Genomic DNA, 27,355 nt, shown 5'->3' on the forward strand with positions numbered 1-27,355 from the left:
TGCAGTTACTGTTTGTATAATGAGCTTTTCATATTAAAAATCAATAGGTAATCTAGGGTGGAAGATCAACTGCTTACGTACATTTTTGAAATCAATTTGAAAAATAGTCCATCAGCCACATGTCACAAAAAACAGGTAGATATGGATCTGGAAGCCTGATTTTAGGGGGAGCAGTTGGGAATTCTGGGAAAAGGGCTGTAGTCTTTGCAAAGATGTCAGGTTTGAGAAACAAATAGGATTGTGCCATATCTTTTTTCAAAGAAACCAAACATTGTGATTGTCCAGGCCATAGCCTAATCATTACCACGTGTTCTCCAACACATTCATGAGGACAAAATCTCATGCCACTCATGCAAATTTAATCTCTTATGGAGCATAATTCATGTCATGACAGAATTACCAAATTTATGACTTTCCAACTTTCCGTAAAATGGTTGACCCTTATGAACATGCCGACCTTGTGTAAAACAGCAGAGTTGTCATTACATTGTAATTACAGACTGTAATTGCATTATTAACATTACAATACATCCAACATGACATGAACATTGCATCAATACTACTCCCCTTCTTTTCATATAATTTCCTGCAATCTCTTCATTATACGTTCAATAAAAATGGCAAGGCCAAAAACACTGTAACCACATGATGCAACCCATAGTGAACCATCCCTGGCCAAAGCAAATAAGAGGCCCCTGAAGAATTAATCGAAGCGACTGAATCCTCTCAAACATCATCAATGCACGTCATCGTCTCATTCCGCTAGCATTCATGTGCTAAATCTCATGGTCTTCAGATGAACACGGAATTAGCTCCGCGAACTCAGATGGATGGGCCGCCGTGTGACTTTGACTGGGGGTCAAACATGACATGACAGCTCCCGGGCTCGCCCGAACGCTGCCTGCCTCTGATTGGTCCTTTATCGATTCCGACACCTTCCTGGCCACATCGGCTGATCAAGCAATAAACTAGTTTCCTACTGCACAATGAGTCGCTCCCTCCAAAGAGCTGCAAGCGTGTACGTGTGTGGATGCTTCTAGCCCCACACTTTATTTTAATGAAATAGCGGTTCTTGGTAGACTATAATCCTGGTAATAGGATTGAGTTGAGACACACGTCAATACAAGCAAATGGGATTGTGTGCTTTTAGGTCTCAGATTGTCTTCCAGGCTCGTAATAGGTAATGCAGGGGGAGTTGAGAGAGAATGGAGTAACATCAAGCCAACATATCGCTCAATTAGATTAAAGATTAAAGTCTATTTAAGGTCTGATGTTCGGTTCTAACCAGAGAGTTATGCAGGACGAGGCGTTGTGATGTTTACATGCATAGTTCACACAATCGGCTGCTCTGAACCTACTGTTCCCACGTTGGATCCAATTTATAGAGCATTCCTATGTGGTATAATGTCTGATGGGCCATTTGTTGGGGTTCATCTGGACCTGTGGACCTGGGTCCGCTTGAAAACTGGGGTCTGAGGTATAGTTTGTGTGGACCCCAGAACAATTCAAAGCAATCTGGCAGAAGTTAAGCACTACTGATAGTTGATACACCTGATACACCTGTCAGCTGTTCTTTAGAAACAAGGGGACAAAATCATGAAAAGAGACCGGAAAGTCCCAAAGAGGTGGAATAAATGCTTGTTTGGACAAAGCAAAGCAAGGTGAAAACTGCCGACAAATGGTCACTAGCTCATTAGTAGAGACTCCAAAACCTGAAATGGGTTTATCAGACAAAGGGGATATGCAAAATGTGCCGTGTTGGGGCGACTCTAGGAACATGGTTGTTAACCACTAATCTAAAAGTATTTCCAAACCCTGTTTTTTGTAAAGTTTTGGTAAGTTCATGCAAATTTACAAGATTTATTTTTTTATTTATTTTTTACCAGGTTTGAAAAACCATGTTTCTGGAGGCACCCCAACACCACATATTTCCGAACTCTTCTTAATCAAACACACCTGGATCAACTCAGCTCAGTAGATACTCCAAGACCTGAATTAAATGTGTCTGGTCGCAAAAGAATAGAACATTTTCAGTAATTTTCCAGAAATGTTCTAGAATTTTTAGAACCTTAAGGATTTTGTTTTTTTTTTGCTAGTTTAAATTTTCAGAACAATTTGGTGAGTTTCTGGAAATTTACCAGATTTTCTTTTCCCGACTTGCAACCCTAAAGAAGACATACTAAATGTGTGGTTCTGGAGGCCTCCAGGACAGGTTTGAAAAACTCTGATCTAGAACAATGCTTTTCTAAACCCTGTCCCTGGAGGCATCCCAACTCCACATATTTCCAAACTCTTCTTAATCAAGCACACCTGGATCAACTCATCAGTTCAGTAGACACTCCAAAACCTGTATTAGATGTGTCCGATAAAGAAAACTAGGGTTTCAATGGAAAATTACCAGAAACATTTTAGAATTCTGAACATTTGGGAAATTTTCAGAACAATTTGGTGAGTTTCTGGAAATTTACCAGATTTTCTTTTCCCGACTTGCAACCCTAAAGAAGATACTAAATGTGTGGTTCTGGAGGCCTCCAGGACAGGTCTAAAAAATCTGATCTAAAACAATGTTTCCAACCCTGTTCCTGGAAGCACCCCAACACCACGTATTTCCAAACTCTTCCTAATCAAACACACCTGGATCAACTCATCAGCTCAGAAGATGCTCCAAGACCTGAATTAAAGTTCCTGGAAATTTAACCCCCCCCCCCACCCCACTCATGCTACCCTCAAGGAGACAAAAAATATGTGGTTCTAAGGAGCCTCCAGCACAGGTCTGAAAAATCTAGATCTAGAATCTGCTCTAGAACAGTGTTTCCAAACACTGTTTCCAGAGGCACCCCAACTCCTGCTAATCAAACACACCTGGATCAACTCATTAGCGCTTTAGTAGAGACTCCAAGATCTGAAATGGATAAGCAAGACCGTGTACTTTTGGGGTGCCTCAAATTATAGTGCTGGGAAACACTGATCACGAAAAAAAAAGAAGAAAATCCTTAAAAAAAAGAACAGGGATATTTGTCACATATCCGCAGGGCGAAAGTGGCCATAGTGTCCATTAGATTTGATATACTAGTGGATGGTTCTAGGCCGATCGCTGCGGTAGAAGACAGCACAGCAGCCTGTAGCGGAAAACATTGCGGCAGGCTGAGTGAACTGGTTCTCTTCTCAACCTGCAGGCCCTAATCACCAATTATGAGCCCATTAGGGCTGCTGGCAGCTCATTGTGTCCCGCCGCAGTGGAAGGGGCTCTGGGTGTAGACCTCTGCCCCACTTCGCACCGCTCCACTGAGCGCCTGTCAGCTCCGGTTGCGCCGCAGCCGTGATAGGACCCATGTACAGGCAGATAACAACACCTGACCTTACAACCGGTTACCGGGGGACACTCGTCACAGCGACAGGGCTCATCGCAGCGCGACAGCGGTGGGATAAATCTGAGCCGCTCGGGGTGACGAGACTTCATTAAAGAAGAGCGAGAGAGAATGGTTAATGCCTCTGTAGTGCACTAATAGAAGCAGAGCCCTCGTTAGCTGAGCGTGAGGAAAGATCCATCAACAGCATCTCCTCCTTTCGCTCGGCTTACAAGGGGACCGAGAGAGAGAGATTTAGACTCCCATAAGGAAGCACTGGCAGCATTCTCGCAGCAGGCTGGCTAAATTATCTCACAGGCGAGAGGCGAGACACTTGCCAATGCACAGAGGAACTTGTTAAAGTCCCCCTTTTAGAGGAAACCGTCGGCTAATGTACGACTATTGGGCCATGGTCAAAAGTTCAGCCCCTGCATATGTAAAAAGGTAGCGGAGCGCCTGAGGCAGAATCCTGGGGAAAATAATTGCGCTAAACTGCTGAAAACGCGCCGGACTGGATCCCAATGAAGCGATTGTGAAGAGGGCGGGCATGATGGGGGGAAGGTGGGGTGCTGATTGGGCGGCTGTGATTTTCCCAGCAGCTTCATGTCCCAAAGCATCAAGCAGCTATTAGATGCCACAATACCCAGCCGTCTAAGAAATGTCAAACCAAACATGCTAAAACAGCTGTTTGACTACACAAATGAAAAGGTTACAGAGGCTTCGGGGACGTACAGTACTTCACATAAAACCACATAGGAAGTATCAAAAATGACCTTTTTTTGACATTGAGCAAAAATATCTAACGAACATAAAGCATTACAGATCTAATAAAAACAACATTTCTTGGAAAAGTAACAACATTTGTTTAAGGAAATGAGTGTTTTGGGGAATTTTGGGATTTCTGAGCAAGTAACGTCAATTGCTGTGTTTTGTTGTTTCTAAACCTATTTTGGCAAGTCATTGTATTAAATTCAACACATTCTACTAAAGTACAGTATGGGTCAATATCACTGTAGGGTGCTTTTTGGTGTCCTGTACATAACTCATTTGCCATGATAACTTCTAATATAAAATAATATAAACTAATATAAAAATAACTATGAAAGGGTGTGTTATATAAGTTTTTATATTTTTATTTTTTTATGTTTGTATTTTTATTTTTCATGTCGGTGAGGCCATCTAATTTGTAACTTTCTTAATATAAGAATGGGGTAGGAGTTTATAAGATTTTTTTTTCTTCATCCTACTCCTGTTCTTTTTGTCATGGAATGTATTTTTGTTGTGTTGTTGGATTGTTGTGGCATTTCGTGTTGCATTACCATGAAAAGAGAATAAATAAATGAAATGAAATATTCATAACAAAAGCATTACTTGGCTCTTTTGATAAATTTTCTAGATTTAATTATATTATTTATTATTATTATATAAAAAAATTTTCATTCTTATATTTTGTCATGATTTGTGTGTTCTGCATTATGTGTCCATACCGTCATGTGCTGGTCCACCCAGTCACCTTGATATTTTACAGTAATATTTTAAATAATAATAAAATCATATCTATATAATCTAGTGTGTTCAATAGCTAGGTGTGAGGGCAATAAAATGCAAACAAAAAACTGCATCTAAATATCACAGTTTTCTCCAAATAAGAAAAAAATACATGTGTGAATTTTATGAGTTTCTTTAAAAACACATGGTTTAAATAACATCTTTTATGTATTAATAATTTGAAAGCAAACAAATATCCCTGTTTAAGAAAGGGACATGATACCTTACAGAAAATATAATTTGCATCATAATTTTGCAATGCAAATGTATTTAACACTAATATATATGTCCATGACATGGTGGACATATCTTATGGTTTATGCTTCGAATTATGACCCATAATTATCTAAACAATAATATGTTTCTGTAGTACTTGAGTGTCTACTATTTATGATATGACAAAGCGAATGGCAAAATTGTGGAGTATTGTGAGGTTGAAAGGCACTCTATGGTGATATTTACCCGTATATTATGATTCCAATGGCAGACGGTGTTGGGAAGGTTACTTTGGAAATGTAATAGGTTACAGATTACCCTATTTAAAATATAATAAGTACTGTAACTATTTCAATTACTTTATTGAAGTAATGTAACTGATTACGTTTGATTACTTTTCTAAATTTCTAGTGAATTTTCTCAACTGTTAATATTTTTACTGTTTTCCAACTGTTAATCATCATCACTGATTACTGATTACTTTCAGAATCCTTCATTATCTGAATTAAAATGATCATTTAATTTGAAAGCACAACCGCCACAAAATCAATAAGTAACTGTAATCTAATTACACATATTTTCTCAGTAACTGTAACAAATTACACATAAATCCCATAATTCTGTTGCATGTAACTACTCACTCCCCAACACTGATGACAGATTTGAGAAATTAGTTTGAGTTGGTTATAAATTGTATGCTAAAATGCTCAGTGGTGAGTTTAGTCAGTGGGATGATGCATTGTATCCCTGCTTCTCGCTGACAGGACGTCTGTATCCCAGGATAGATCAGAACCGTAATCTGCTCAGCACAAGAGACCACTTGATTATTATGAGGAGAAAATGACTGCACTCTTATCAAAGCTAAACACATCTGGAGATCAGCACGGGCCTAATGTACAACTGCAGGCCACGAAGAGAGCAAGAGAGATGCATGGCAGAACATATCTGATGTAGAGATTATAGATGAAAACAGTCATGAGTTTTAAAGTCAGATATCAGTCCTGCCTCTTTCCCAATTAATTTTTATCAGCTCAGCAAAACTGGAAATTATCTACAAATTACAAGATGACATGAGGATATGAATTACACTGCAACATCCTCTGCCATCTTATTGTTATTTAGTTTTAATCTCAACGAGTTATACAAATAATAATGATGATAAATCAATTAATTATGATGTTTGATGCATCTATGCTAGGAAACACTAAACTAAATGGAAGTGTCCCACTCAGATGCAATAAAACAGCAAAATAAGAGGTTTTATTCTAGATTTGCGCAGTTATAAATCACCCACAGCTTCTTGGAGAAGACAAAGGCGTTTTACTGAGCTTGGGTGTAATATCGTTCCAGGCTCTTCCTGTCAACATTATGCAGAGCTTTGCAACCTTGAACAATTTCCCAGCATCCCATATGAGACTGCAAGCAATTAAAACGATACCATCTTCATAGCCTCATAACCAATAAATAAAATAACAGCACTGTTTCGTGTTAAGTTCACTAATATTTGAGGGGTTTCACAAAAGGGATAGAGAGGCACATTAACACCCGAGTAAGAACTGGGGTTTTCCTAGCTTAGGTGTCGCATGCACAATTTTATGGAGAAAATAATTACTATTTTGATTAATATTAATACTACTACTACAACTAATAATAAGAAGAACGAAAGAAAGATGATTCTATAAATAATTTGATATCTAAAAAAATTATATCGATATGATATCTAGATCTATTTTAAAACAATTAAAGATAAAGAAATAATAAACTAATAATAATGTATATAATAATAACAATAACTTAATTTATAACAGTGAATTTAATTCATAATTTTTATTTGTTTATTTACTCATTTCATTTTATTTTTTTAAATACTTGTAAAAATGCAACCATAGAGTGAAATTTATTAAAATTTGCAAACTGGATCGTAAATCGTTGCCTGACAAGCACTGGAATTTTCTTCAGGAAACAAAAATGACTATAATGTTGGTTTTTCTTTACACGCTCAAAACTATGAAATGTTAAACAAGGTCTCATCAACAGACAAAGAAAAAAAAATCTCTCAAATTAACAGTTCAGAAACAGCAGCAGACTTTCCATGCGGTGAAAAGCGTCCATCAAAGATGACTGACAGCTGGAGAAATGAGCGGTTTTGAGTTACGACTGGGCCGCGCGCATAAACTTCTGACATATTCATACCCATCTCTTTAATACATAATCAGCTCGGCTGAAATCCTCAACACTACATCAAAACCTGCCTTCAGAGTTTTCAACCAAAATTAAAACAAAGAATACATCAAATGCATTGTGTGGCCTAAAGCATATCAGAAGCGGAAGGAAATGCTTCAGGTGCGAGACAGGCAGATACTTTATGATTTATGAGGATGTTGAATTTTATAGTTTGTCTCTGTAAGTGTATGTGACTCGCCTCTTCGGGCTAAAACGGGAGAGTGTTGCCTACAGGAAGAGCTGCCCGCCTGATTTATGCGGCGCTGGGGTATACGAGCAGCGCTACGGCAGTGTGACACACACACACACACACACACACACACTAACTACAGGTGATTCCTGCTAAAGAACCCAAAAACATGCTAGTGAAACTTTCTTGGACTACAAAAATTCAAGTACCAACCACTGTACCTGAAAAAAGTCATTTGATATGAGGAAAAGAATCATATAGGCGAAAGACAAAAAGCACAATAGCTTTGTTCTTCCCTCTAGCAAGCTGGTTCCCAAAAAAGAAAGCCATTGCAAAAGGCAGCAGTGTCACTTTACGACATCTTTGGCCAAATTGTAAGGCAATATGCAGTCATCCAGAAAGGAAATACCATAACATTGTAACAAGCTCAGTGGAAAAAAATTAAGTTGAGAGAATTATAAGTAATATATTCAATTTATAAATATATTCAATAATTACAGATGTGCATTGCGCAATATATATCGGTACCATATCGGTTATCGGCCAATAACCTTTACCATTGATAAATAACCCCAAAATTGACAGAGATTTTTCATTCTGTACTGTAAAATGTAACTTGCAACATTTTAAACAACTGGATTTTTATTATTTTTTGTTTGTTTCTTTGTTCATTATTTTAAGTTTTGTTTTTATTTATTTAAATAAAATAGTATATAATTTTAAAAGTCGTTTATTGGCTATTGGCCATAGCATTAAATAAAAAATAATAAATAAACAAACAAATAAATTTATTGGTATCAGGCAAAATTGTAATATTGGTGCATCCCTAATAATAATAATAATATGTTTAATGCAATACCAGAAAATATAATCAAAAACACTTAAATTAAAAATGTTCTATTACACCCAGCATATTTTTATGCTTCTAAGAGGCTATTCATAAAAGAACACATTTTTGCGTTCTACTGCGCTGCTTTTCCATTGTTTTCGATGTAAACATGCTCTAGACAAACGCCTTGTGTCTCGTACACGTCGTCCAAAAAATGTGTATATAAAGCTTTTGTGATTCCACTGCAGCGCATCTCATTATTTAAATTCAAAAACTGCATTGTGTAAACAACAATTCACTTTGTTGTGTTAGCTTAGCATTAGTATAGAAACATACTAACATCAAACTCCATTCAAAACAGCTCTATATCATATATGTGTGCAATATGTGTGACGTGTTGTTGATGCCTATGAACGCAAGTTCAAAATCAGTTGCCATTTCAGTTATGATGCTAAAGTAGCTGCTTAAAAACAAAACTCATGAACATACTCAACCGTCGCACTGAATCAAGCGAAAGAGGGAAATCTCTTGCTCTTACCATAGACTTGGTGAAGGGTCGTGCGAAGGTGAAGAGGAGGGTCATGAGCCACCAGCTGCGGTGGATGGAGGTGTACATCATGTTCCCAGGATGCAGTGCGTTACAGGTGACGCCATGGGGCGACATGCGGCGGTGCAGCTCGTTGGAGAAGAGGATATTGCAGAGTTTGGCACGGTTGTAGGCCAGCATTGACCAGTACTCCTTCTGCGGAGGTGAAAGCAGGTTCAGCTCCACCTTCCCACACGAGTCCACCAGATCTGTGAACCTTCACAAACAACAACGAGCAATTCGTATTAAAATTTTTTTGTTTATGTCTTGCGTTTTGTTTTTTAATATTACGGTTTTCTGTGATTTTTGTGTTGGTGTTTTGTTTTGTGTTGTTTTTTATGTTTTGTTTGGTTTGTATTTGTTTTGATTTGATTTGTGTTGTTTTTTTTTTGTTTTTTTTATCCTGTTGTTTTGTGTTGTATTTTTATTTATTTATCATTTTTATAGTTTTGTTTTTTGAGTGTTGGTTTTATGTTTTGTTTTGTGTTGGTGTTGTGCTTTGCTGTTTTGTATTGATTTTTCTTTTATTTTGTGTTAGTTTTACATTTTATTTTGTATTGGTTTTTACGTTTTGTTTTCTATTGGTGTTGTGTTTTGTTCTTTGTTTTGTGTTTGTTTTCGAGTTGTTTTTGTTTTTATTTGTGCCGTTTTGCTTTTTTTGCTTTTTGTGTTTTTTTTCTGGAGGCATCTTGTTTATTTTTGTCGGTTTATTAGTTTTGTGATGTTTTGTTTAGTTTAGTTTTTTTGTCTTTTGTGTCTTGTTTGGCATCTAGTTTGGTGTCTTTGTTTTTTGTAGACACTCTTTAAAATCTACTTTTGTGTTCACAGAAGAAAGTAAGTCACAGGTTTGGAATTTGGAAGATAAATAAATGATAACAGAACTTTAATTTTGGGATGAACAATTGCTTTAAATACAGCAAATAGTAAATTTTGAACAAATGGACAAAATTGACTTCTCACAGACTACAGTCTAACTAAAGAATAACCTCCAGAATGTGAGCCGATGGAGAAATGAACTAAATGAGCTTTGGCAGGCCAGGTCTAACTTAATGCAAATCAAAGCTACGACATGATGTTCTTTAATTGGCTCTGACTAAGCTGTTAAACGCCAGATGTTTGACAAGGCCCCTGAACACAAGACGTTGTAGTTTCTCAATGTGTCCTTGTGTGTGTGTAAACAGTCCCAAGAAACTGCAGTGAAATGAATGGTCTCTCCCCTAGTGTGGCTCAGAGCCCGCAATCACATTCAATATTTACCTCTTAATTATGCACTTTACATAACAACCAATCAAAACGTCACGTTCGCTGTATGACAAGCTCAGTGCGGCCCATGTTGCTGTTTGACACGTTACATCTCTGCTTGGGTAAACAACAACATCTGCGGGCATCGCAACGGTACAAATACCAAAGGTGTGAACTGTGGGAGTGGGAAACTAGTTAAAGGAATAGTTCAGCAAAAACTGAACATTTTGATATCACTTATTCAGCCTCCTGTTTCCAAACCCAGTATGAAATCAACACTTTTTTTCCCCAAAGAATGAAATGACCAGGGTCTATCAAGCTCAATAAATAAATCAATGTAGTCCATTTTAAAACAGTGGTCCATTGTTAGATAAAAATGGTCCATTATTCAATAAAAATGTTTCCCTTGTTGTCGTTTGTGTATGCACACTTTATAACTTTACACATAAAACCAATAACATTTGGCATCAATTATGTTAAACCTTTAGCAATATGGCAAGTTTGATTATGAGACAATTTTCTTGATATTTAAAACAAAAATAAATAATAATAATAATTTAAATATAAATACATTTATTTATTTATTTGTTTTTTAAGTGGTCCAGCTGTCTGTGCACTGCATTCAGATGAAATGGGTGAAAATGTAAGTCATCATTTACTATGGAGGGAAAAGAAAAACATCAGTTGTGGATATTAATGTGGCTATTCTACATTGGTGCATTCAAAAGGGGGAAACACAATGATAATTTCGGTAATTGCAACAATGATATCAAAAAACTTCATGCTAAATATTTATGTATTAATTTCGATATACTACATCCCCATTCAATTTCAAGTGCTGTGTGACACTGAACACTGTTTAAAACTCCTTTTATGTTCCAGTGAAAAATGAAAATCAGGTTTGGAATGACATGAATGCAAGTAAATAATGACAGAATGTTTTTTTATTAGTATTTTTGGCTGAGCTACTCAGTTGAGCTGTTATATATCCATCCCCATTATTCCTCTGCACATGTTGACTTTGTCATCACCTCACGGTCGGGATAATCCACATGGTCTTCCCAGCAGAGGCATTCTGGGGTGGAAATAGTCTATTTTCAGAGCAGAGGTATGAAAAGGTCAGGTCAGGCTGGTATTTAATGACTACACTATCCGGCTTTAAAGAGACTGAAGTATAAAGGCGTGAATCTGGTGTGAGTTTTCAGAGGTGAGTTTCCTGTCCACGCTATCAGTGTCCTCTTGTTTGGAGTCGGGAGGCAAATGCCAGCACCTATCGGTCCTGTCACTTAAGCCCCAGTGCTACAGCGCAGATAAACGTCCCCGTTATTCTCCATTTTAGCCTCAATTTCCCCAACCCCTCATGCTTTCCCTCCCTCTCCGAGCCGTTTTCCGTCGCTCGCACGGTTTAACGGCTCCTGCGGCTTTGGGAAATATAATCTCTTCCTGGGTCAGAGGTCAGACTGGGAGCTCAAAAGGCCACATATTAAAGGCGGTGGAAGTGATAGAGATGAGGAGGTAAGGATCAAAAATTATCAGCGATAGCGGAGAAAGATAATAAAAAGAAGAAAGGAAATAAACTGTAAAAGTTAAATGGAGGAGCTCCTGCGATAACAAGTAAGTGATTTTACTGTTGGCCAGAGCAAATTGAGATTTTGTTCCCTCAATGACACAAGGGGCTTGTTAATCTAATGGACCCTCACGCTCTCAGAGCCGAAAATGTTCTTCAAAGCACTTTCATTTAATAATCATGTTACAGGAACAGTAGGTCCCAAATATTAGCTCTCTCTTTTTTTTGCATACTATCTGTACTGCATACAGTATACACACGTTTTTCCACTGCGATGAATCTGAGAACAGAAGTGGACAATATTTCAACCAGGATATCAAGGTTTAGCTGGTTAATATGGTCTATTTGGCATGTGCTGACAGATACTCTACACTATCCAACACAAAAAGTATAAATCAATCTGGAGACTGTTGGTGAAGCGACAACAGAGTAAATGGATGATTTTACATGAATGCATCAGAGATTAAATGAGGGAATGATGGGAAATATTTAAAATTCTCACCTGTGAGACTCTGAGGAAACCACCACAACCCGAGCCGGAGCGGAGAGCCGCAGGACGTCCTGCAGGAGCTGAACCAAGTGGAAATGGCCAAGATGACAGATCTGAAAGGTGGTTTCCAGCCCGTCCTCCGTTAAATTCCAGGGCTGCGTGCAAACCGCTGCATTACACACCAGGATGTGCAACGGCCTTCAGAGAGAGAAAAAATAGAGAGACTGAATGAAAATAACCAGAGGTGGGTAGTAACGAGTTACATTTACTTGAGTAAATTTTTTGGGTAACTGATACTTTTAGAGTATATTTTAAAATGGGTACTTTTACTCTTACTCAAGTATATTTTTAGTGAAAAAACGGTACTTTTACTTAGTTACTGTGGGCGACGCTCCTCTAGTTACTTTATCTTATTGCAATACGTAATAATAAAGTTAAAAATGCTTCAGTTTATTCCAAACGCGCCGTCTACTTTTCTCTGGGCAATGAACGATGCCCATTCGCGAATGATTCATTCTTTTGAGTCAATTCTGTTCGAAGGCTCGAACAAACCTGTTGGAAAACCAGTGAATCGGTTCGTGAATCAGTTTGAATGATTCGTTCAGTGTCGTCTGAAGCGGTTCTCTCTCAGATAACAGAAAGTTTATGAACATCAAGAGCGATGAAGACGTGGCTTTGGATCTACAGTCAGGTGAAAGCAATTCTGCAAAGGCTATGGTTTGCTAGCTATGAAGATCTTTATTAGATGAACAGTGCTGTCGGTTCCACAGGTAGCCTATAGATTCGACTGCACTGACTACACGATACCACTATTACATTACCAGTTAGTTATAAATGTACCTTATACATTAAATACAGTCCTGAATTAATTCATTAAATAAGCTGTCACAGAGTATGAAATGAACACCCGCCAAACCCGCGTTAGTTCCAGGAGGAATGCCTTTGCTTAGACACAATTGATATTTTCACAATATTTACGCTTGCAGAAATAAAGGCCACATTTGTTTACATTTTGCAGAACAGACGGAAGAAGATCCATCATATGCATTTATTTCGTTATGTTCAGATGCTCTGTAGCGGTCATGTGAGGAGATTTCTCTCTTCTCCGTGTCAGAGGTTATATACATATATAAATAATACATAATTAATAATTCATTAATAACAATTCATATACTTTAAAATATAATTTAATTCAGTGATGCAAATCTGAATCTTTATCAGCTGTTACTCCAGTTTTCAGAGTCATATGATCCTTCAGCAATCATTCTAATATATTGATTTATTATCAGTGTTGTTGAAAAAAAACAGCATATGCTAGTTAGGTATGTTTTGAAGCTGGGATGCTGGTTTATGCTGGTCATGTGCTGGTCTTAAGCTGGTCGGACCATTAAACCAGCTCAAACCAGCATCCCATGCTTCAAAACATACCTATACCAGCATATGCTGTTTTTTTAACAGGGATTTGCAGTTTTTTTTTGGAACATGTGACATTTTGTTAAGGATTTTTTTATGAATAGAAGGTTAAAAGAACAGCATTGATAATAAATCAACATATTGGAATGATTTCTGAAGGATTATGTGACACTGAAGACTGGCGTAAAGGCTAATAAAAATTAAGATTTGCATCACTGAAATAAATTACATTAAAAAAATATATATTTTGAACGGCAGTGTGTATGTATGTATATATATATATATATATATATATATATATATATATATATATATGTGTGTGTGTGTGTGTGTAAATTGTATCTAAATATCTATATATCTAAATAAAAATAGACTATATTCAGTATATGATCCAAAGTAACTAGTAACTAACTACTTGAGTAGTTTTTTTTATCCGGTACTTTTTTACTCTTACTCAAGTAACTATTCAGACGATTACTTTTACTTTTACTTGAGTAAATATTTCTACAAGTACTTTTACTTTTACTTGAGTACAGTTTTTGGCTACTCTACCCACCTCTGAAAATAACACATTCTTGCCAAAAACAAAAAAGCAAAAGGCAAAAAATAAAACAAACCAAACACCACAACACAAAACAAAAACAAAAATTATAAAACCAAACACAAACTATAAAAGCCAAAACAAATCCATCAAACCAAACCAGAGTCATAAAACAAAAACCAAACCCAACCAAAAATAAACCAAATCTAATCAAACCAAAGCCACAAAAACAAAGAAACCAAAACAAATGAAAACCCATTAACCAAAAAAAAAACAAACAAAACAAACCATAAAACAAGAAAACAAAAGATAACAAACACAAACCAAAACCACAAACAAAGAAACCAAAACAATTGAAAACCCATAAAATCCAAAACAAACCATAAAACAAAACCAAAACAAAAAATAACAAACACAAACCAAAACCACAAACAAAGCAAAAAACCAAAACAAAACCCATAAACCGAACAAAACCACAAAACAAAAACCCATAAAAACTAAAAACACCATAAAAACAAACCAACAAAAAAACACAAATAAAATGAAAACAAACCAAACCATAAAATAAAAACAAAACAAAATCATAAAACAAAAAATTAAACAAACCAAACCCATAAAAACAAAAAACAAACAAAAAGCAATTCAAACCCCATACAACCAAACACAACTAAACAAAAAACATGTGCTGAGTAAACAAATCAAGCTAAATTAGGGATTCAAGGAATTTTAAAACGCACAAAAACATTCTTTCAAGTCTAATCCAAGGTCATTCTGGGCAGATGGACGTTCCTCCATCGGCGTGAGAAAGGACAGATTTCTGGAAAGTCCAGGCAAGATCTTTTCTTTGACAGAGTCGCTCCAGTGGTCCTGAAACCACGGCCATACAGCAGAATAATCTGAATCCACCCCACCAATTTTTAATTTCTTCCATTAGAATTAATTACGAAGCCCACAGGCAATTTGTGTACTCCATATTTAATACTGCCTGCACTATTAATTAAAAACTGGTTGCTGGAAAATTAATGGAGAATTGTTATGCCCCTGCTTTAATGAGTCTTCTCTATGACATTAAAAAAAGTACACTTCACATTTCCCTTCAGGTTCTGTGTGGAAAGACGCGTGCATCCGTGGAAAGGCACGGGATCATAGGAAACGTGCAGAGGCCACAGTTATACATGTGCTTCCATTAGAAACACACGGCGTAACAAACACCGAACAGCACATGTTCTAGTTACAACTGACCTTTAGAACCAAAGGCCAAGCACAACTGGGTTTTCCTTTTCTGTTTCTATGAACTGTTCTTGTGCCTGATTATTGTACAGCATGACATGGAAATAAGAGTTATCACTCTTATTTAGTTGTATTAATTAATAATATAATATAATATAATATAATATAATATAATATAATATAATTACAAGTTAATATGTACTTTATAACATTTCATATAATTAAAGCTACTCTGTTTTTTTCCCTAAATACAAAAAAAAAAAGTATTATTTTTTTTTACTAAATTAGTGTTAATTGTAAATTGTAATGCAATTAAAATAATAAATATAATATGGACATAAATAGTAAAAAAACAAGAATTAAATAGTTAAAATAAATGAAGTATATTTAATAATGTTTCATATTTAAAGCTATATATATTTTAAAATATATTTTAGCTTTTTTAGATTTGGTGTTATATATAATATAGCATTTTAATATTTAATATATTTAAAGAAATTCAATGTTTTTTTATACCACTTTTTTTTCAAATTTGTGTTATTATTAGTATTATTTTGTTTAGTAAATTAAAGTGTTTTTATTTAATGAACAATGTTTAATTATTAATATAATAGAAAACAATATAATATAATATGGATACAATTAGTAAAACAAGAAATACATAATTAAAAATAATGTATATTTTGTAATATTTCAAATTTAATGCTATTCAATATATTCTAATATTTTAAACTATATTTTACATTTTTAGTTTTAGGTGTTTAATATAATATAATTCATATAATATAATAATACTAGAAATATACAAAAAAATAAATATACATAAATTTTAAATATTTAAAACTATTCAACTTTTTGTTTTGTGCTCTTTTCTAAATGTTACCAAATATTTTCAAGTTTATTTAAAGTATCATTTTGTGAACACAAAAGTGATTATTTTTCTTTTTTTTATTTATGGTCTTTTTAATGTCTTTCTATGGCAAGACTGCGGAGAGAGCCTTAAAAATATAATATAATCATCAGCAGTTCTCCTGCATGCAATTCTAGTGTAAATCATCTAAATGAAAAGGTTCTGAAAGTGTGTAGTTGTGGGCCGATCCAATAACAGGTTAAACTGCAAATGGACCAAATGCAAAGAAAATCACTCAAGTGCCTGATCAGATCAGGCAAACATCATCTCTCTCAATAAAACACACCCGGGTGCTCAGCTCAGACACCCAAAGGGCAACAAGATGCCGCGGGAACCAAGAGAGCAGTTCAGCTCCCGCAGGAGAACACGACTCTCTGGAAACATCTGCAGAGGAAACAGATCTGCTCTCCACCTCTGACTGACAACCTCGTAGTGTGTGTGCCACAGAGCCTGGCACACACACACACATACACCCACACACACACACACACCCACGCAGATCTCTCTGAGACTTAATGAAGCGTGAAGTCAAAAAGAGGGAGTGATTGTACCTGTGAGAGAACACCATTAAACTTTATGACTTTCACGCTTGTGTTTGAAACCGTGTAATGGAAGAGGAACATGTCTGTGATCGCTGGTGAGTGGCAGATAACGCATCCCATGGGCAACGCGAGACTCTGATATCACCCCGAAAACCAGGAACACCCTACACTCCTGCCGCTCCTTAACATCACAGTCAACATTTCCTTCAACAAACCAAATTACTGCGCTGTTCAAACTATGACGGATTCTGGTTGCTTTTATTATTTACATTTACTATCACAAACCACCAGCTGAGAACCACTGCTTTAACAGACATTAAAGATACATTAAAGTGTGCAATTAGAGATATAGTTCAGCTGAAGGAAGGAAGGATGGATGGAAGGACAGAAGGGTGGAAGGAAGGAAGGATGGAAGGAAGGAAGGAAGGAAGAACGGATGGAAGGAAGGAAGCAAGGAAGAATGGAAGGAAGGAAGGATGGGTGGAAGGATGGAAGGAAGCAAAGAAGGAAGGACGGAAGGAAGGAAGCAAGGAATGATGGAAAGAAGGATGGAAGGACGGATGGAAGGATGGAAGCAAGGAAGGAAGGATGGATGGAAGGAAGCAAGGAAGGATGGAAGGACGGAAGCAAGGAAGGAAGGATGGAAGGAAGAATGGATGGAAGGATGGAAGGAAGCAAGGAAGGATGGAAGGACGGAAGCAAGGAAGGAAGGATGGAAGGAAGGATGGATGGATGGAAGGATGGAAGGAAGGATGGATGGAAGGACGGATGGAAGGATGGAAGGAAGGATGGATGGATGGAAGGATGGAAGGAAGGATGGATGGAAGGACGGATGGAAGGATGGAAGCAAGGAAGGAAGGATGGATGAAGGATGGAAGGAAGCAAGGATGGATGGAAGTACGGATGGAAGGATGGAAGGAAGCAAGGAAGGATGGAAGGATGGACAGATGGGACCAAAAACAAAACAAAAAACGAATATGAATAAAAAAATAAACCAAGTCAAATTAAACCAAAACAAAACAACAAAAAAGACAAAAACCAAGAAAAACCAAAACCATAAAATTCATAATCCATACAACACAAACAAAAAACAAACAAAAACAAAAAAAACTCATAAAAAAACAAAAAAACAAAAAAACAAATCCCCAACCAATACCACAAAAAAGAAACCAAAACAAGACCATAAAAAATACACACAAACAAAACAAAAGCAAAAACCAAACCAAAAGAAATAAAACCAAAACCCATAAAACCAAACACAACCATAAATCAAAACAAAACAAAATACATAAAAAGTAGAAAATAATCACTGTGTTCACGTTGGGTAAAAAAAAACTAATAAAAATTAAAAATGTAATTAAAAAATCATTCTCTTACAATTTGAATTCATATGTAAGTGTATACAACATTATTTTCAAAATTAAAGATTCTTTCAAATTTAAAAATAAAATTATATAAATGTCATTGTATAATAACTAACTGAAATGCATTTAAGCACTGAAATTACCAATTGGTAAATAAATAAATACATTTCAAAAAATAAAACTAATACTACATCAAAATAAAAAAATATTCAAAATATCAATAAAATGTGTATTTGTATATAAATAACAATTAATAATTAACCTCGCTAAAATCTCATAATTTCCCATCATTCTCTTTTTTTTCTTGATTATGACATCAGGAAAATTGCACCACCTTGACACCAAAAATATCAATTAAAAACATAAGTACATTCAAGTAACCATATCAATTTAAATATATGTCAATAAATAAATAAATATGTTAGTGACTCTTTGATGTTGGATGAGTAAAAGCCAAGGGTCAATTACCAATAAACCACATAATAACCACCCAGAGAAGAAAAAAACCTAGCAACCTCTGCAGTTGAAAGTGGCCCCTGATGATGCAATGGAGGCGTTTTAAGATATCGTACACAACAACAGTCTTCATTTGAAAGAAACAGAGAGCATTTCTTAAACAAAATCTCTCACCTAAAATTTAATTTCTCTGGTCGATTTGGAAACGGCTCTCAGTGGGAAGAAGCGTTGTTGTTTGCATGCTAATCCTGCTGTTGTGTCGTATGATTTAACAACTCGCTCGCTCTGAGCCGCCCCCCGCCGGCCGTGTCTTCATAAGCAAAAAGCTAACAAATGGTTTTAATAGCTTAGCCCACATAATGTAAAAACTCCCTTTAAACTTATTAATGCGATCAGGGGGGTCTTCCGCAAATGTGCAATTTACGTGTCGGGGCGAGCGGGGGCGGTAACGACCGGACGGGGAGGAATAACGCTCCATACTTACTTTAAAGAACCCCCAGGGCACGACCTTTGACCTCAGAATAATCTCTGCCCATAAAAGAATGATTGCTTTTGTCTCCCTTCACTCCGACCGGCCGTCATTAAGGGGCCGCGTTTATGAGCCGCCGAGAAAATGTGGGGCTAACAGAGAGATGCTTTAAAATAGACAGACACACATAAACAGACGGCACCCACAAGCATGCGGTCGTTACTAAAGTCACGTGTCTGTAGGGGAAAGACTTTATAGGCAATGAGATGTTAAAAATAAACAACGCACACCTATGGACCGCTTTGTTATGAAAGCTTTTTTTTCCTCACTACAATCAACATCAACATTTATTGGCCAGGTATGCAATAACATGCAAGGAGTTTTCTGCCACTATGAGGCATCCCACACATAAAAAAAATAATTATTTAATTAAACAACAACAAAGTAGAATATTACGCAATGGGTTTCTAATAAAAAAGCTTCATTAGATATATCAACATCCACACTTTAGTATTGGGACCAATTCTCACTTTTAACTAGTTACTTATTAGCATGCATATTATTAACATATTGGCTGTTTATTAGTACTTATAAAGCACATGTTCTGCATGACAATATTCTGCATCCCTAATCCTACCCAATACCTAAACTTCACAACTACCTTACTATTAATAAGCAGCAAATTAGAAGTTTATTCAGGCAAAAGTCGCAGATAATGGTTTGTCAGGACCTTAAAATAAAGTGTGACCGCCTGTTTTTTTTAATTAAAAGAGCTCTACTATTAGCACTGTATGTATTATTTTATTGTACGAAATAAATAACGGTGATCGGACAGTTACGAGCTGCGCACAAGCTCAAACAAGTTTTTGTCATTTTTTTGTGCAAAATGGTTCAGCCAAGCCCAACTTTCGACATTCTTTATCAAGAAGACAACAGAAGACATGATATTTCCGTTGATTCGAGTTTAAAGACCTTCCCTGACATAACATTATTGAGAGATACTGAGAGATCACATTATGGAGTATGTCACTCAGTATGTGTTTACATGGACAACAATAATCCGATTTTAACACAATACTCTGATTAACAATCTACATGTAAACAGAGGTTTCCTTAAAGCCATACAGATCGAATTAAGACATGTGGAGTATTCCTATTTTAGTCGCAATATGGAAGAGCAGTATAGACATGTAAATATCTTAATCACATTATTATCGTCGTGTAGGATTTTCGCCGCATTTTGCGACAGAATACACACGGCAGTGATCAACCGTTTGACGGCAAATAAAAGAGCATGACTTCAACAACGCGGTCGTCTCTTTGCATGCATAGCATGACAAATAATGAACTGCACTTGAAGCTTTTGTAAAATTAAAAATGAAACACCCAAAACTAAATGGCATCATAACGAAGACAAACTGTATGATGAAATTCTGGAGGGAACGTCGGATGGCGTTGCGTGGGGACGTAATGTAAAGCCCAGTTCAGACTACACTATGTTTTTTGTCGGTTACGACAGTCACTGTGCCAGATTACATGATTTTGACTCCTAAAAATCGTGTACGTATGCAACGTATGTACATTGTTTATGCGTTGCATACGCTGTTTACGTATGTGATACTCTCCAAAATGACGCTATAGGGTGGCACGGAGGAGACAAATTGTTGAATAAAGTCATTATTTGTGTTTTCTTCGCACGCAAAAAGTATTCTCGTAGCTTCATAAAATTACGGTTGAACCACTAATCATTTATTCACATAATCATTAGCATATATATTATTTATTATTTGATTACTTTATCATTTGATTATTTTTATTTATCATTAAGCATTTTTTTTATTGTTTATTCATTATGTTTCTATATTTCATATTTCTTATTAATTTTCCCTAACGTATGCATTTGCATCGTTGTTCAATCTCATGCTTGTGGGGTATGAATAAGAAATAGATAAGGGGGAATATGCTTATGGAAACCCAAGATTTATGGGATGATGCTGTGAAGCCGTTTTGGTATAATAACAGTACATGTTGAATTTGTGCTGGACATTGAAACATACGTAACTAAGGTTGTTCAATAAACTCTGTTACTTTTTACCATCATCACTTCGTCTCCTGCTTCTGCTCTTCTCTGGCTTTTCTCGTCAGCTTCTTGACTGACAGAAGACTGTTAAACTCTCATTTTGGGTATCAACATCTCTGCTGACTAGTTGCTCTGTTACTGGACATGCTGATATTTTCTGACAGGATCTGGCGCCCGGGGCTGGATCCTAATTATTATCTGGTGTGGAGACCCGATCTAACACTGACGTCCATGTAAACTTATCCACTGACCACGTTTACATGGACATCAGTAATCTAATTATTTACCTTATTCTAAATAAGACAATCCACAAAACATTAATTGTGTGTATGATTTTTTCAGCTTATATAAGTACTGCATTGTTAGCGTAGCAATACATTATTACTGCAATAAAGCATGTGTTTTACCGTAGTGAACTTGACTGAAATAAGTATGCAAACTTTTCTCAGGGAAGAAAAAAAAAATGGCATATAACTAGTTTTGGTGAGCATATTTGCTGGCATATTTTTCTAGCATATCTGTGTCACTTTATTGCATTGCTCTTGGTTTGAATACCTTGAGTCAGGAATTTGTCCACAAGCAATCAATACACAGCGAACGCTTGGTGAAATTAAACATCATAGGCGATCAACTTCACTTCACAGCGTATGTCGTGTGACTGAGTTAATTAAACACTACAAAAAACCTGATGAGAACAAAGGAATGATAAGTACATGGAAATATGTTTCCAGTGCCTACCTGAACATACCGAGGGTGAAGAACAAAGAGAACAGGAGTGAGAGGAGAAAGAAAATAAATGAGGGAGCGGGCAAGGCAAGATGGGGGTTTACAAACGGCTACAAAAGAAAAGACAGGCTACAGAAAAGTGGCAAAAGCAGCTGTGATTGAATTAAGCTCCAATGGCAGTAATTGTTAATGTGTGTGTGTGTGCTAGCGGTGCCTGCAGACATCTCGACGGAAACAGAAACAGGGAGGCGTGGTATGGACTCACCAGCTGCCTGCTGCCATTCACACCTGAGCACCTCTCCATTCTGATGAAAATTAATCTACTCCACCTCCTCTGGGACTCACGCTCACACACACACAGCCTGGGAATAGCTAATGAAGAAATACAACCTTGGCAAGGGAGAGGGAGGATATTCATTCATTCATTCATTCATTCACTCACTCGCTCGAGTATAATCACGGTGGTCCAGGTTACATGAGCATGAGGTGTGTATGAAAGAGCACTGTGTAGCAGATGAGGTCATTCTAAAAGTCGAATCCCGCTTCGAAAACACCTATCTGTAGCATTCAAATAAAGCCCAAGACCTTAGATTTGTTTTAGCCAATCAACTGTGAGTTAAATGTCATGTGACTAACAGAAAAGCTAAATAAGACTAAACAAAACAGAACAAAGAAACAAACAACAACAAAAAATGTATTGCAAATCAAAACAATCTAAGCAAAACAAAAGAGAACAAAAACAAAACAAGCAAAGTAGGGATGCACCGAAATGAAAATGCTTTGTGGTAATTATTCATTATTTTATTAAATATTATAAGCAATTTTGTAAAATTTTTTAGTTTAACTCAATCATTTTAATGATACCGAATAAAAAAAAAAAAAAAAAAAAACAGTGCCACGTCATATATTTTTGGCCATTTTTCTCTTTCAACCCAAAACTGAAAATGCCATTTCCTGCTGATAATTTTCACCGGCTGAAATTTCGGTGTCTCCCTAAAGGAAAGCTAAACAAAACAAAACAAAAAAAACTACAAAAACAAGCAATGCCAGGCAAAAAACACAACAAACAACTACAGACAAATAAATAAATAAAACATACATGTAACAAAACAAAAACAGAATGAAAATCAAAACAATCTAAACAAAACAAAACAAAAAACAGACCTCAAAGTAAAGCTAAACAGAATAAAACAAACAACAAGCAAATCAAAACACAACCAAAAAATAAACAGCAAAACTAATTACTTTGGAGAAGCAGGAAAATTACATCCAGAAAAGGTACCACAGTTACGTGTAGCATCCCAAACCCTTCACTAGCGACTATCTTAAGGACAGACAGGGAAAAATACAAGTCCATAAATTCCATGGAAATTTTTCTCAAGTCCATTTTAGTTCAAAGCATTAGGAAGAAAGTCCTCTCACCATCTAGTCCAGTGTTTGAACCGATCCCCACACTGGGTCAATGGGCCAAATAAATGCTTTGGGTCCCAAACTAATAGGGTAATCTCTCCCTTTTATTAAAGGCTAACAGCTTCCATTAAGAGCTGACCAGCCCAGATGTGTTTGGAAGGCTGAGGCAGAGACATGGGAAAGATCTGCACAAGCCTGAACGGTCACTTTAAGCAACAAGCCATGACAGACAAGGAAAACGTACAGTAGATGCATGCGCGCGCACACACACACACACCCCAATACTGGTTGTGTCCAAAAATGAACAAATACAGATCCAGTGTTGCTCGGGATATGCCATTAAGCAATTCTAAGTTACGCACTCCTAGGCCCTGTTTCAAATACGTTCTGAGACACCATCAAACAAAACAAAACAAAAAAAAAAATCAAAACAAAAAGCAAAGCAAAACACAAAAACTGCAACAAAAACAGACCAAAAAAGAACAGAACAAACACAAAAAGCAAAAGAAACGTACAAAAAGCTAAACAAAAATATTGAACAAAGCAAAAAAAAAAATCATAAGACAACAAAAAAAACAGCAAAAAGTATAAAAAACAGAATACAAAACAAAAAACAAAACAAGGCAAAACAAAAACAACAAAAAGCAGAATAAAGCAAAAAGCAAAACAAAAACTAAACACAAAACAAGTAAAAGCAGAACGAAACAAAACAAAAAGCAAAGCCTGTGTACTTTAATTGATGCAAAACCCCAAATTCTAAGACTGTATTGCAGTCAGTTGTTTATGCCTGTATGAGTATTGCATTGTTAGCTTCACAACATACAGTGAACTCTAGAAGAATCAATGAAATCAAGCTGCCCGTGCGCTTCACATCTATCACTTTTAAGGCTCTGTTTCAGTAAGGCTAGTGCCTTAGAAAGCAGATGCCTATGTAGGCTGTAGGCAAGGCAGCTAAGTAGGTTTTGGAAAAGATCCCAAAACACACATCTTTCTCAGGGTCACTTTGGGAAACAATGCTCAGAGATCCTGTAATCAGGAGCCATGGTCAATGCATTTTACACCTTCCAGCTTGTGGGAAAATAAGCGTTTAGGAACCTTAGACGGACTGGAGGTGGGTGGAGGGGGTTTGGCTCTGGGACAGGGTGGGGGTCACCTCCAGGGGTCTGGCTGCTGACCAAGCTGCTGCCGTTGCCCCGGGGCCGGCCAGGGGCCAGATAAGTCCTGCAGCCCCTCGAGGGCTCGGGGACACCGGCGGCATCTCCACGTGCCCCACACAGCCAGGACGTCACCTCTAATACTGCAACTCACTAAATATGGATCGTGAGCTGATGGAGCTGTGAAGGTCGAAGCTGTGCTGCAGTAAAACGAAGGAGGAAGATCCATGAACGAGGAAACCATGGAGCAGAAAAGGAACCCGATTCAAAATATTTCACTATGAACAAAAGCCATGTCGGACAACCGAAATCAAAAATAAAACAGCAATGATATTTAATTCATAATCAAATAACTTATTTAAAATTATATTAAAATACAGGCAGTTTTTCCCCCTTAAAACTACAGCATAAGATGCTACAGCAGAAGTGACAGTTCTCACAGCGCAGAGGAAACATTCAATACACGTCTATATTAAATCATAATTATGCCTCATTAGCCTAATTACTGATCACTGCAGGTCACCATCCAAAAACTAATGAATGTTTACAGATAAAAAAAATAAATAACACCATATTGATACGATAATAGAAGGCAGACATGCTGAAACTGCTTCGTCTTGGCATAATAATAAATAACATTTTGTAATATGATGACAATCTTTTTTTTTTTTTTTTGCAAAATGAAATTGCTAAATTTAATTCATTTATCATTTTTGCCTGATTGATTGATTTAAAGCATGTTATTTATAAATGAGCTAATGACATTTATTTATTTATATGTTTGTTTGTTTAACATGTATGGGTGATAAATAAATAATGGAACCGTATTTATTTATTTATTTAATTATTTATTTAACATGCATGAGAGTGTGAAATAAATAAATTCATTCATTTATAAACAAATAAACAGTATTTATTTATTTATCATGCACGGGTGTGAGAAATAAATAAATAAACAAATAAATCATTATCATTATCTCTATCACACACGTTTAGACTATTTTCAAAAGTCAGTTCCACTTTTATCCTAGCATTATGTGCACTACAACTTCCCGAAAGCTGGGAGCACTAATTGATTTAACTAGGAGACTGTGAAGGACTTACCAATCTGTGGCTTTGCGATTGATGCAATTATAGCTAAGGTTCGGCTACTTATTTATTGACCACAGAGAGGGATGAGGGGTCACGATGAAAGAGGGGAGGCCTTTTGGCCCCTTCTCTGATGCGATAGTTCGTTAATGGAGCCGGGGTGGTGGAGGGGGGTCGGTCTCAGGACAGAGCGAACAGAAAGCTTTTTATGATGACCTAGCCAGCATTCATCCAGGTGCGCAATGAAACCTTATATTACAATTCTGTTGTACTGTGTATTACTTACAATTTCATGGCTTTGAAGATCTCCGCAAACTCTCGGACGCTCCTCAAAGAAGCCAAATCCAGCGTCATGGCTTCAACACGGGCTTTGCGCTAGTGAAAGAGGAACAGAAAAAGAGAAAGCAGTAGATATTATACCAGCTGCATCCATCAATATCACACTGCTAACAAACTGAAAGCCAAAGCCCACACGTCCCGCTCTAACTCACTGAACACTTCCCACCCAATCCCTCCACTATATCTCACGGACGCCATGAAAAACAACTCCATCTCCCGTTCCCTAAATCAGGGGTGCATTTCCAATAGGGAATGTTGCACATTCTGTGCCATCTCAATATCCTCTTTATGGCATTTTTATGACCCTCCGCACTCACTGTATCCGATCTCTCCTGCATGCATCCTGTGCTTACACTAAGTAAACGATAAGGCAGTGGCTCCCTTCTTTCATAATGTCCATAATGGCATATAGAACAGGCCCAAGGAGATAAATAATGTATGAGCAAAGCCAAATCCACAATAATGGTCTCTCTCAGTGCTGGCTTTTAGGTGCACCTTTGATCATACCAGAACACGATCGATATTAAGGAAGGCACATAAATCACTCCACAAAGGAAGGATCAGAGTCTCACTGGTCAGAGGTCAGCACAAGTTCTGAGGTTTTAGTGTACAGGCACACGCAATAGATAAATAAATGCATACATACCATACATATATATTCAGATTTAATAAATAAGGTCAGAATTAAATCAATAAATGTGAATGTGTAGTAGTAGTAGTATTAATAATAGCAATAATGTTATTATTATTTGGTTATTGTCATCGTCATCATGCAGTTTATTAATAGTTGACTGTGTATGCAAAAAACTCCATGCCCCTTATTGCACTGTGGCCTCTCTTCTCGCATAATACAATTTCAATGCAAATCAACATTTTATGTGAAATTATTGTTAGAAACCATGTAATAAACTATATAATGCAAAGTCAAGTATTACTGTATAATATCTACAAAACAACAGAACAGATCACTTATTAGTTTACCTTCTTACTAGTAAGTTAATACTGCTAAATGCTGATAAAGAAAATTTCTGTTTCGTTGACTATTCTCTACGCTTCCTTCTCACCACAAACAGCTGTGTGCTAACTTAGCAGGTTCCGCTAGTCCTGTACAGCATCTCTGATGAGGGATGTTTTGATGAATGACTGTATAAACTCTGCTAATATTACAGTGGGGTTAGGAGACATGGGGCAATTTAATTATGCCATGTACTGCACACCACCAGGTTAACAGGAAAAGCACCCCATCAGCATTTCTCCTATCAACAGCACGTCCATGAACCACTTACAATTGCTAATCAGCCTCTGCGCAATTAGTGCCGTAGACGATTCTAGATGGCTACTGTACTATAAAGAATTCAGAGCAATCATGTCTAGTCTTGTCATACGCCCTCGAT

The 27,355-nt window shown here is 36.7% G+C and overlaps 1 protein-coding gene across 3 annotated transcripts in view; it reads right to left on the bottom strand.

Moving 5' to 3' along the window:
• wwox (WW domain containing oxidoreductase) overlaps positions 1 to 27,355 on the bottom strand; it is a 217,259-nt gene that overhangs the window by 135,825 nt on the left and 54,079 nt on the right. For all 3 annotated transcript variants that reach the window (XM_079414110.1, XM_079414111.1, XM_079414112.1), the window contains exons 6-8: positions 25,909 to 25,997; positions 12,251 to 12,436; positions 8,892 to 9,156 (exon numbers count right to left, since the gene is read on the bottom strand). In XM_079414110.1, the coding sequence (XP_079270236.1) occupies positions 8,892 to 9,156; positions 12,251 to 12,436; positions 25,909 to 25,997 (540 nt within the window). The remainder of the gene's footprint in view (positions 1 to 8,891; positions 9,157 to 12,250; positions 12,437 to 25,908; positions 25,998 to 27,355) is intronic.

This window comes from Barbus barbus (genome assembly GCF_936440315.1).
Source record: "Barbus barbus genome assembly, chromosome: 50".
NCBI lineage: Eukaryota > Metazoa > Chordata > Actinopteri > Cypriniformes > Cyprinidae > Barbus > Barbus barbus.